Below are 12,936 nucleotides of genomic sequence, written 5' to 3' on the forward strand. Positions count from 1 at the left end.
GCATATGCTGTAAGCGTGGTAAGTCAGTTCATGCATAATCCTAGTGATGAGCACATGGATGCAGTGATCAGAATTCTTCAATACTTAAAGTCATCTCCGGGAAAGGGACTAATGTTCTCGAAGAATGATCATCTCAAGGTTGAGGGATATACGGATGCAGATTGCGCAGGAAATATTTCAGACAGAAAATCCACATCAGGGTACTTCATGGTTGTCGGTGGGAACTTAGTTACATGGAGAAGTAAGAAGCAGAACGTGGTGGCTTTGTCAAGTGCTGAGGCTGAGTTCTGGGGGATGGCTAAAGGTCTTTGCGAGCTTCTCTGGCTCAGAAGATTATTAACCGAAATTGGTTTTGCTCCTAGTTGCGAAATGGATCTTTTTTGTGACAACAAAGCAGCAATTGATATCTCACATAACCCTGTCCAACATGATCGAACCAAACATGTGGAGATAGATCGACACTTCATCAAACAGAATCTCGAGTCCAAGATAATTCGATTTCCCTTCATCAAATCTGAAGATCAACTAGCAGACATACTCACCAAAGCAGTGTCCAGCAAGAACTTCTACAACTCACTTGACAAGTTAGGCATTAAGGATTTGTATGCACCAACTTGAGGGGGAGTGTAGGCGTGAGTTGTTATCCTTGATTATAGCCATGAAACCAGGAGTAGTGGCATAGGAATAGATGTCTAATATTATATATACATGGGAGGCCATGAAACCGGGAGTAGTGGCATAGGAATAGATGTCTAATATTATATATACATGGGACCAATCCTTTATCCTTTATCCTTGATTCTAGCCATGAAACCGGGAGTAGTGGCCTAATAGGAATAGTTGTCTAATATTATATATACATGTAAACAGAGAGCAGGTCTTTCAATGGAAAAAATTATGTTTCTGACTTACAATTCTAAGAAACTTACCTTATCTCCAATCCATTTTTTCATGCTTGCACCGAACATATAGAAAAATATTTTCATTTTGTCAGGAATCGTGTTGCTGCTAAGGCATTAAATCTACATTTTTTTTTTTATCTAGTAAGGATCAACTCACATATATGATAAACTCAATACAATTATAAATACAATCCCCTAACTACATGCTCGCTTTTGCAGAATGAGACCAGTATTCCTCGACAAGCTTCCCAAACAGCGAGCCCTCCTTATTCATCAGCTTCAGTGGCTCATCATACTCTGCTATTTTACCTGGTTAATGTCATATAATCAATCACCAATTGTGTCATAAATAAGATGTAACAGTTTTTGGTAAAAGAGCTTGGGCATGAGCTAACTCACCATCACTAATAGCAAGCACCTTATTGCAGTCCATCACGGTTGGTATTCTATGAGCCACTGTTATTACAGTGCAGTGAGCAAATTCTTTTCTTATGGTTTTTTGGAGAACATAATCAGTTGCATTGTCTATTGATGCAGTGGCTTCATCAAGCACTAGTATCTGGCTTCTCTTCAACAATGCGCGTCCCAAACAAAATAGTTGTCGTTGTCCCATGCTCCAATTTGATCCATCTTGTATGACTACAATCCAAGTTGTTAGTTATGATTTTAGATCTTTAAAAGGCACCCCTACATACAGAAGGCTCGTTTATGAACAGTTTTTAGAGTAATTTTTTTTTTTAGCAAAAAAGCAAAAGACATATACAAAACACACAAAACTACTTTCATCTTTATGTCACGTTACAACTAAAAAGCAAAAAGCACCCTCTAAAAATGTTTCCTAAACGAACCCAGAATATTTTCTTACCTAAGGAATCCAATCCCTCTTCTTTTTCTTGAATGGCATCTTGAAGCTGACATTTCTCAAGAACCTTTTACACATGAATAAGATATAGTCTTTAGGAATGAACAAGACAGTATATGTTCATTAGAAATAAATGTGTGAGTTTCGGAATTAAATAAAGTAGAGCAAAAAACTGTATGGAAATGACTGAACTCTAAATAGGAAGGAGAATTCGAATCTATCTCTTAGATAAATACTGCCTTCCACTTATACAATAAATTTTGCAAAGGGAACACACTAATTTTGTCTTAAGGATACAATACAAACTCTGATTACTATTCTGAACAAGACATTGGTTACCGCAGAGCAGAAGAGGAGAAAAAGCTGTGTCAATCGAATTTCTAAATTTAGCCTTTTATAGAACTATAAGAGAAGTTTATGAATGTTGAAACAATAGTTTTATAAACCCAAATCCATGCTAATAATGTCAGGAAAACAACTAAAAACAAGAACTTTACCTCCCATATTTCCTTATCAGTATGCTCTGACAAGGGGTCTATATTGTATCTCACAGACCCACTAAAGAGTGTTGGATCTTGAGGAATGATTCCTAAACGTGATCTTAGGTCATGAAGCCCAATTGTGGAAATGTCAATCTCATCTATAATGATCTTTCCCTCTGTAGGCTCCACCAGACGAAACAAAGCACCAATAAGAGTTGTCTTTCCACTGCCAGTCCGGCCAACAATCCCAATTTTGTGCCCTCCTTCAAATGTACAGCTGATCCCCTGAAGGACTAAAGGAGCATTGGCCCGATATCTGACCTGATTGATGGCATATAACATTGTAAATACATTTCCATAATTCTAGAAGTTGAGAATGGAAAAAAGAAACATTTTTCTTTTCTTTTCTGGGTCTTTGTCATATTTACCTTCAAATCACATATCTTCACTTTGCCAACAATAGGCCAATTGTGCATGGGTCGGTGACCTTCTACTACTTGTGCAGCTTCACTAGGAATATGCATATACTGTTCTAGCCTTTCTACAGAAACAATTAAGTTTTCTAGCAAGCACCAGCTTTGGACAGAAGCAATAACGTGTACATTCAAAGAAAGACCATATGACAGTGCCATTCCAATAAATCCTGCCATCGAAAATTTGATAAACAAAACTGTGTATATACAATTATCCTATAAATAGAAAATTTCTACTAACTATTTCTCAAATATTAGCTATGGCATGATTAGTGATGTTCTTCTGAGAATAAAAAATGTACTTTATCTTGAACTAACAACCCATGATTCTAAATTCCAATTATTTTTAGCAAGGTGGGGCAGGTTGCACAAGTGAAACTGATACATTTTCATCCTCCGTGGTAGATGTGATACTTGGAGGAGCATATGTCTGGAATGAGTAGTTATATCATGCAAGAAATATTGATGCTTGCCGGCCGCCGCATATGTAAATACAATGGAGATTTTTCTGAGATGGTGCATGTTCAAGAAAGACAAGTGAGCATAGAGCAGATTCTGCTATAAAGGTGTTAATTATTGCAAGTTTTTTGCAGACCTCAAAGTGAGATAGGGAGGTCAAACAAGACACAATTTTGAAATATAAGAAGATGAATCAATGCTTCCATACTAAGTCAAGGCAAGGGTTTGGTGCTTTTTGATAAGCAAGTAAATTTTATTGGAATTTGGAATATAACATTGCTCTTCTGATGCTGCCCAGAATTAACTTGGGGTAGAGGTGGAACAACCTTAATAGTTGGGGGCCTTTGGCAACCCCCCAAAAAAATTAAATTCTCATAAAAATATTGTTTTTTAGGGTTAAACATCTTATTGGTATCTGTGGTTTGAAAACTTTATTTTTTGCCCATTTGTTTTTATTCGTATCATAGATGGTACATGTGGTTTGGAAAAAGAAGGAATTGGTACATCCGTTAGTTTTTCCGTCCAAAAACTAACGGTTGAACACGTGTCAAAATGTAAAAAAATTAAAAAACAGAAAATAAAAACTTTAAAAATTAATAAAAAATTGAAACTGATAAGACAAAAAAAAAAAAAAATATTAAAAACTTTTAAAAAAATTGAAAAAAAAAGAAGAAGAAGAGGGCCAGCCTCATGGCTGGTTTGGGGGGGTGGTTCGCCCTTGGGGTCCAGCCAAAGAGAAAAGAAAAAAGAATAAAAAAAATTAGTTGTTTGGCCCATGGCAAGGGCCACAGGAAAAAAAAAAGGGGGGGGGGGGGGGGGGGGGGGGGGCGGGTTTTGCCGTTAGTTGTGGCCGAACCACCCCTATGGGCCAAACATCCCAATTCTTTTTTCTTTTTTTTTGAAGTTTTATTATTTTCAAATTTTTATTAATTTTTCAAGTTTTTTATTTTCTGTTTTTTAATGTTTTTACATTATGACACGTGTCTACTCTCAGGAGTTGACACGTGTCCAACCGTTAGTTTTTGGACGGAAAAAGTAATGGAGATTCCAATTCCGTCTTTTCCCAAGCTACAGGTACCATCTGTGATACGAATGAAAGCACAGAGGACAAAAAATAAAGTTTCCAAACTACAGATACCAATAAGGTGTTTAACCTTATTTTTTATACTTTGATCCTGTTAATGATGACTTTTTTCACCCCCTAGATAGCTAGATGATTTAGCTTTCTACTGTGATACATGTCTATAGCAAATTGGAAAACTGTTGTATTTGAAAGGGAAGTTCTTTTTAAGGATGAGTTTATAAACGTATAAGTTCTGCATACAATTATGAGTTATGACTTAGTATAAAATTAAGTTTAAGACTTGTTTACTTTTATTTTACATAACCACGCTCGCGCACTTATATATGTGTCTATGTATTTATTTATTTACATAGGTTCGGACCCCACGCAAAAAATTCTGGTTCTGGCCCTAACTGGGGGCCTTAGGGTTGTGGTGTTGGCCAGTGCTGAAATTGAATGTTGCTTCTAGGAATTGGAAAAGCATCACAAGTATGAAACTGAAAGCATGATATCAAGTGAAAGGAATTCAGTAGTTTAAGCTGAATATTACTAACCAGAGGCAGAAGCTCCAAAAGGAAGCAAAGTTGTGGCAAGTGCTAAGGATGAGAGAACAATTGCACATATAACTTCCAGGCGTTGGATCAACCACTCGTTGGCTGAGACACCATGGAAGTAAGGACTTGCGTTTTTGTCAATGAGGTCCAAGTTCTTTGAAAAGAATCTGTCTTCCTCCCCGAAAGCCCTGATTGTCATGGCTCCAGCAATGGATTCAGCAAGATGGCTAGCAACCAAAGACTTGGTTGTACCATCCGTTCGCATCAACTCTTTTGCAGAAGCAAGGTAGTACCTCTGTTTGTTTAAACAAAAACAAGTGCCAACATTTGTCAAGAAGGAAGGATATACAGAAGAAATCAGAAAAGGAACACAACTCCAAAAGTAGCCTTTTCATTTTTGACACAAAAGAATGGTGTGGCCAAATTAAGACTTTAGAGAGGTCTATTGAAAAACTTGCATACTTCAAAAACTATTATCATCTTAAATGATCATCTATTGGAGAACAATAAAGGCACCTAAATACTTGGCATTTGATACCTTACTGATGCCGCGCCAAGTAAAATTATGAGTTGCAATGTATCAGGATATTTGTCAGAGGCAGAAAAAATTGATTGGTTTAATAAGCAAATGTTGTTAAGAATCACATAATATGATTAATTAGTTCTGGTGTACATATTACCTGTAAAATAATAGTGAGACAAACCATGGGTATGATGACAAACAAGACTGGCCAGGTTATAATAGCCAGTATTACATAGGTGGAGTATGCAGTCATAGTTGCAACAAGGGCAATACTTAATTTGTAAGCCACATCGATATCGACGACATTCATATCAGAAGAAACCTACAAAAAGAAAATATTGATGTAAGCCCCAGTAAGTATTTCTGAAGAATAGCATAAAAGTATTGAATATACAAGTGACGTGCGAGTATAGAAAGGTTTAAGTCCCACGTTGGAAAGATGTCATAAGTGTGAGTGATTAATATAACATTACTTTTAAAACTCTTACCCGGCTGAGTATCCTTCCCAGAGGTGTCGAGTCATAGAAAGACATTGGTGCCCTGAAAAGAGAGCCCAGAAGTGTAGAAAAAATAGATAGTGATGCTCCAAAACCTAAACCAACAACAGAAAAGGCTCTAAGGAGCAAAAATAAAACCAGGATAGACCCAATCCCTGAGTAAACTGCAATCAATTTCACTCTGCTTATATTTGAATCCTGGATGTCAGCAGCCAACCAATAGTTTTGTATCAACTGCCCAACTATGAATATTAAATGGCAGATAGTTGCCAAGAAGAAGTACAAGAAGCCCTTGTTCTGACTCAGATACTGTATGTAAGGCTTTAGACCAGTGTTTCCTGATTCTCTTTCCTCTTGCTTAATCAACTGATCTCCTAGAGATGATCTTAACTGTTCCTCATAATTTTTCTGAATTTCACCTGTAGAGGTTTTAGATTGCTGGAAAGAAGCATACTTGGCTTGCTTCTGGGAACCAACAGTTTCATTGTGTGCATTTACCAAGTTTTGAAATTCTTTACTTGAACCCAGCAACTGATCATAAGTGGAACCTCTTAGAACATGCCCCTCAGACATAAACTGCCAATAATTTGAAGTTAATGTAAACTGCTTGCACAAAGTTCTATTCAGGATCATAGCCTTGACACAAAAAGACAAGAACAAACAAGAAAAGAAGATTAAAGAAAAATGCAGTAGTTTCAGTGATATACCAACCAATATAGAATTAAATGCAGGAAGGAAGTCGACTTGGTGGGTCACCAGCAGGACTGTCTTCCCTGACAGAGCTTCCATGACATAATCCTGGTGACAAGCCATGTTAGCTTTCTCTTAGAAAAGTTAAAAGTAGTAGTATAAATTGCATAAATAATTATAAATTGCATAAATAATAAGTGTCATTACATTAAATAGACTAGTAGCTGTATGTGCATCAACAGCACTGAATGGATCGTCCAAGAGATAAACATCTGCATCCTGATAGAGCGCACGGGCTAGTTGAACCCTCTGCTTCTGACCACCACTTAGAGTAACACCTCTTTCTCCTATTTCGGTGAGATCACCAATTGGAAGCATCTCAAGGTCCTTTACAAGGGAACACTTTCTAAGCACTTCTTTGTATCTATTTGGATCCATGGGGGACCCAAAAAGAATATTATCTCTAATAGATCCTGTTTGGATCCAGGCTGTTTGAGAAACATATGCTATCTTTCCATAAACATGAACCTGGAAATTCAGAGACATGAGCTTTAGCAAGATACTTTTTTCTTTTTAAACCTAGTAGTCTACTGTGTAATTGATGCTTCTAAATGAGATGGTGAATTAGGTGAGAAGAAGAGGGGGAGAAAAGGGAATGAAGTATCATACTCTTCAAAAACTTCTTGCAAAAACTTAGAATATACTATATCTGTATGCTGATTGAAAGTTTGTTTAGAACCATGGACAAGGGTTGAAATGATTACTTACTATGCCTATGATGTTTGGGATTTCTCCCAGAATAGCAGCTAAAAGGGTTGATTTACCAGACCCAACCTCTCCACAAATAGCTACCTTTTCTCCTGGTTTAACCACCAAATTTATGTTTCTTAGAGAGGCCTTATCTGAATTAGTCTCCCATGATATCTCACTAGCCCTGATTAAAATGGACTGCTCCAGGTCTTTTTCATTGTACTTCTGCCTTTCGTCTCTGTTCTGCAACTCTGGTGCTTCAAGGAACTTAACAATCCGAGTTAAAGAGACCTTTGCTTCAATGAACACTCCAGCAACATCAGGGATCATCCTGATAGGCTCCTGAACAATGCGCAGACTTGCTAAGAATGTGAATACATTACTAGCAGATAATGGAACCCCAAAGAAGTAGCATGCCCAGAATGTGGCAACTGATACTAAAATGGGAGATGACCAAAACAAAATCAGATAGTATCCTTTTTGTATCAGAACTGCTAATATCCATTTTAGTTCTTCTTTCCTTAACCCTTCTATGACATTTTTAAAATGTTTCTCCCATGCATACAACTTTAAGACCTTCATATTTGCAAGAGCTTCTGTTATGGTCTTCAATCTCTTGTCTTGTGCCACCATGAGCTCTGACTGATACTTATGCTGCAATTTGGCTACTGGTGAAGTTGCAAGCACGGTCAAGATGATTACAACTAGAGCTGCAACTGTTGCCAGCCCTACAGAATAGTAAACAATAACTAATGCAAGACACAGCTGAAGGCCTGTTGACCATATTTGATGAAACCAATATGGGAATTCACCTATTCTGTAGGCATCTACGGTGACATAGTTCATTATCTGACCAGCTGAATGAGTCATCTTAGCAGCATTTGAGAGTCTTAGTTGCTTCTGATAAATAGCAGCAGAGAGGAAAGATCTTACTTGGAGCCCAATCAGCCTTGTTTGAAAGAACCACTGCCTCTCTGATAATGATTCCAAGCACTTCCCTAAGAAGAGCAAGCCAGCCAGTGCATAACCCTCGTATTTAAAAGCTGATTTTCCTTCAGCAACCTCAATGAAGGCCTTGAGAAACAGTGGACTACTGGAGACCGTGAGTACCTTGATCAATGCAAATAATCCAGAAATTAAAATAGCTTTTCTATGGCAGGAAAAAATTACTGAGAACATTGAAGGGGATTCATATCTTCCTTCTTGTTTCTGTTTGCTCAGTTGCTCTTCAAACATTAAGTAGCATGTTTGTGCTCGATCCGCCTGCCGTAACTGAGGAATATCATTCTCCGAAAGGTTTTGATGTTTACCTTGCTTCATTAATGGATTCAACCACCAAAATGACATTTTACTAAGAAATCCAGCTCTGGCAAAAGGAGTAACATTATCATTTGAAGAATTTTCACCTGTGGGACTGGCTTCCTCACCCTGCAAAGGAGCATATAAAGCATAATGACTGGTGTCTGGATCAGTTTTCACATTCTTGTGTTTCTGAAATGTACACAAGAGCAACAGGATTGCTCCAGGAAATGACAGAATATCTAAAACCATCTTAACAGATGCCATTTTGTCCACAATAGCGAGCCAAAGAGAAGAAAAGCAGAGGAATCCAGCAAAAAAGAAAGTGGCAATAGAACAAAGCTTAGCTTTTCTGGTATATGAAAGGCATAGCTTCTCGCTGATTACAGTAAAATCAAGCAGCATCCATGTGAGCCCTTGGAATAGCAAAACTAGCCATCCATGCAAAGGTAAAATGGTTCTCTTTTCATTCAACTCCTCAACAATTATCCAGATCCCCAAACCCAAGTAAGCCAAACCCAGGCCACCGTTGTAAATGGCTGAACATATCAGCATTGGAGAGAAGTGTTTAGGCTGTGAGGGTGCTATTTTCTTCCTTGAGAATGGTCTATGAATGATGATATGCAAGCATATGAGCAGGAGAAGGAGATAAACAGAAATGACCAAACAATGGTTGATGCATGTATACGGCTGGAATATGGATATGATATCATAATTGCATGTCTTCTCATCTTCCTGTGAACAATTCCCACAGAATACAATCCAGACACCCATCACCACCACGCCTTGTTTCCGTGCCTTGAAAGAGCTGAAATAAGAACTTAAGGGAAAAAAACAAAAAAAGAACACATATCATTCAAACGAAACTAAAATGACTACAGTTCATGTGAATGGCTGTTCCATGTTCTTTCTTATGCAATAAATACATGTCTAGAAGCCCAGAAATATCTATGGAAAATGTTTGAATCAATTACAGGACAGAAGACAGAAAAACATGCAGCATCATACCTATTATATTCTCATTGAACAGCCAAAAGTTCACAGATTTTAAGGGTGATTTTCCGTACTTAACTGAAGTTGAACTTCAAGAGAGATATCTCTATGTTCGAAGAATCTTTCAGCACATTCCGAAAGAGGGCTGTAGATACCAAAACTGCGTAAGTTGACAATCCATTTTGTATGCATTACAATGGGCAGACGAAACTGAGAAAGTTCATAGAAACATCGAGCTAACATTCTTTTAGCAAATCACCATCATGGTCCTTGATTACCACATTTGAACTAACAGTCCCCTCTTTGTTATCTTAAAGAGCCCGTCTTCCTTTTACATTATTACAACTCACATCCAGTTTTGCTCAAGTCCTGTCACCTGCGTGTTTCACTCATGATCATCTTCCTCCAATAAGCATAGATATCAGACTAGAAAAAGGATTAAAATTTACGAAACCTGTCTACTAATTATGGCATACCATATATGACACATATTTATGATAAAACGTCCTGTAGGACACTTAGGAACGTCCGACGCTCACAGCAGCCCCCGCTCTAGCAATTTCTTTTTTAACGGCTCGATCTACTCACCTATCAATATCCAAATGACTTAACACTATGCCCACATATAGTACCAAGAGATCACTTCCTTCGTGATTCGAACACAAAGTCGCAACTTATTTGATTCCGTACTTGATGAGCTCGATGTAGTGGTTAGCTTTGATACCAAATTATACAAACTTTAGATAGAACCCAACATTGAAAGTCGGATGGGAAAATTTCATGATTTTTTTTTTTGTCCTTGTGAAATTTTTGTTTGTTTTTTCTTTGTTATGTCACTTTCTAATTCGTATGTGTAAGGATAAGAATACGTCACAAGCACGTAATAGATAGCAAGTTGTTAATTGGAGAGTGCTTGAGAAACTGTAGTTATTATTTTCTTAGTTTTTATTGTTTTTAAGGAGGGCTCCGATGTCTGAACTTTATGTGGAATTACTTAGTTGTCACAATTAATAATTGTTGTCTCTACATGCTTTCCTCGGCCCGGATATTCCGCTTGACTGGAAGCTGAAACCATTCATCTTTGAACCATGTAGACTCTTCAACAATATTTCTTTTTGGATCAAGGATGACAGGATTGCTACAATTTTAAAGGAATTATATATTCTATCTCAAATTACGGAATTTATACTATTTTTAGACATCAAAACGCTTGAAACTTATTAAAAATATGGCACGTTATAGTTGAGAATTGAGTATATTTTTATCATGTTCTTGATTTCTATGTTGTGAAAAAACTTTGAGTAAAAAATCGTCTTTTTAGTTTTTTGAAAGAATAAGCCCGTGTGCGAAAGTGAAATAAAAAGAAAAAGAAAATGAAAAACATTTTGGGAGGAAAATTCTTTTTGATTATCTCGATAATATGCCACATTTCCTTAATCCCATAAGGAAAAGAAAAGAAAAAAAAGGCCTTTGTCAATTTGATTAGCTTGTACAAAATTTAAAAAGACAGTGCTTTAGCTAATCAACCTGCTTGAGTGGGAGTGAAGGTTGCTGTTGAACTAGCATTCCTTCCTTTGTCGGGCCGGGAGACAGTGCTTTAGCTAATCAACCTGCTTGAGTGGGAGTGGAGATTGCTGTTGAACTAGCATTAATTCCTTTGTCGTGCAAAAAAACTCTTCTTCTTCTCCCTCCTATTATTATTATTATTGTTAAACACTTGCAAATTATATATATATATATATATATATATATCAAAGATCACGAGGAAAATGATTTTCTACGTCGTATTACCTTACATCAATCTTACACCAAGATACATAAGGTATGAGACTCATGCATGTGGATCTCATATATGTGAGTCACACACCCAATATGTCTTGGTGTAAGATTGATGTAGGATAATGTGATGTAAGAATGACACATTCCATTTAAATTTATGATGAACTGGGTTGGCATTAATTGTTCTTTCAAAGATTCAAGAACCACGCGGAAAAAACACATTATCAGTCAACTACAAGTCTGTCAATTTAACCCAGAAACTAGGGTGAATCCACGTACGTGAGTTGTCATATCTAATAAGAAATCTACACGTGTCCATTATAATAAAAAAAATATATGAATAAATAAAACCTAAAAAATATTTTTTTTAAAAAAAATAGAAAATAGCAAAGGGATGGATATCGGGGGTGGCTCGACCACGTCTGGGGGTGACACATGTCCTCCCCTAGGCTTGAGGTGGCCTCGTATCAATTTCCTATTAGGTATGACGTGGCAAACTAACGAAATTTGTTAACTTGTTGGATGAAAAACGGGTTCAAGAAGTGATTCGTACTTATAGTTTTCGGAAAATGATTTTTGTACAGTTAAAATTGTACAACTTTTATACAATAAAGACACATTAATAAAATTCATAAGTAATGGTTCACTACTACTTAAATATACAACTTTTCACCACCTTATCTATGTGGTAAGGTGGTCACTCACCTTAAGTAGTAGAGGACCACATTGCCACATATATAAAGTGGTAAAAAATTATATATTTAAATGGCATTAAATCATTATTCAAAATTCATAAATGGTAAAATCCACGTCAATGGATCTCAAAAATGTCTCGGTGGTGTAAAAATTGTACATTTTTAATTGTGCAACTATCACATCGCCGGTAGCCGCACTCAAACGCTGTCTGTTTGATTGCACAACCTACAAGATTTGACTTCTCTTGAATATTCTATTCCAAAAACCATTTCACGGCACTTGGGATGGGTGTGTTTTGGGAAAGGTCATCATCTTTTTTCTTTTTTTTTTAAGGTCTATTTATTTAATTTTTTTAATAGTTATAAGAAGTTATGAATATGATATATATATATATATATATATATATATATATATATATATATATATATATATATATATATATATATATATATATAAAATTGCAAGGAGAAGTGAAAATAGTTATTAAAAAGTAATTGATATTATATAAAAATTAAAAAAAAAAAAAAAAAAAAAAAACTTATTAAAAATATAAAAAATGATCATTTTGAATTTTCCCATCAATTGGTTTTGAGCCGCCGGTGACTGGTGGTTAAGAAGAAAGTGGTGTGCTATACAGATCTAATGAAAACATTGGACAAAGAAGACGAAATTTATTAATAAAAAATTATATTTAGTAGAATGATTTATGATTGCTATTAGGATGACGGGGTAGTGAATAATAACTTTTGAATTGGCTGGGGCTTGTAACAAAAAAAAAAACTTCAATTACCACATTTGATATTTTTTTTTTTTACTTTTATAACCATGCCTTTAAACATTAAAAAGTGTCAATTTAGTGTATTTATCTTTTTTTTTTTTTTTAAATTTCACAATTTCATTAGAATTTTCGATTA

General features: G+C 36.1%; 1 protein-coding gene across 1 annotated transcript; it reads right to left on the reverse strand.

Moving 5' to 3' along the window:
• Positions 1-967: 967 nt before the first annotated feature.
• LOC133854090 (ABC transporter C family member 10-like) lies at positions 968-9,918 on the reverse strand. Its single transcript, XM_062290117.1, has 12 exons — positions 9,563-9,918; positions 7,274-9,374; positions 6,713-7,033; positions 6,527-6,613; positions 5,807-6,391; positions 5,476-5,640; positions 4,796-5,090; positions 2,675-2,889; positions 2,262-2,567; positions 1,768-1,831; positions 1,302-1,541; positions 968-1,211 (listed from the first exon to the last, which is right to left on the reverse strand). The coding sequence occupies exons 2-12, from the start codon at positions 9,326-9,328 to the stop codon at positions 1,102-1,104; spliced, it is 4,443 nt and encodes a 1,480-aa protein (XP_062146101.1). The 5' UTR covers positions 9,329-9,374; positions 9,563-9,918; the 3' UTR covers positions 968-1,101.
• Between the last annotated feature and the right edge of the window lie 3,018 nt (positions 9,919-12,936).

This window comes from Alnus glutinosa, chromosome 13 (assembly GCF_958979055.1).
Source record: "Alnus glutinosa chromosome 13, dhAlnGlut1.1, whole genome shotgun sequence".
Taxonomy (NCBI): domain Eukaryota; kingdom Viridiplantae; phylum Streptophyta; class Magnoliopsida; order Fagales; family Betulaceae; genus Alnus; species Alnus glutinosa.

What these genes read in the sequence shown, in the direction of transcription:
- LOC133854090 (XM_062290117.1), bottom strand. Translation starts at nt 9,328, where the DNA reads ATGGGTGTCTGGATTGTATTCTGTGGGAATTGTTCACAGGAAGATGAG. An exon ending in TGGGAAGGATACTCAGCCGG is followed by an intron (nt 5,641 to 5,806) that starts GTAAGAGTTTTA and finishes TTCTTTTTGTAG; the next exon opens with GTTTCTTCTGATATGAATGT. An exon ending in CTGATAAGGAAATATGGGAG is followed by an intron (nt 1,832 to 2,261) that starts GTAAAGTTCTTG and finishes CATGTGTAAAAG; the next exon opens with GTTCTTGAGAAATGTCAGCT.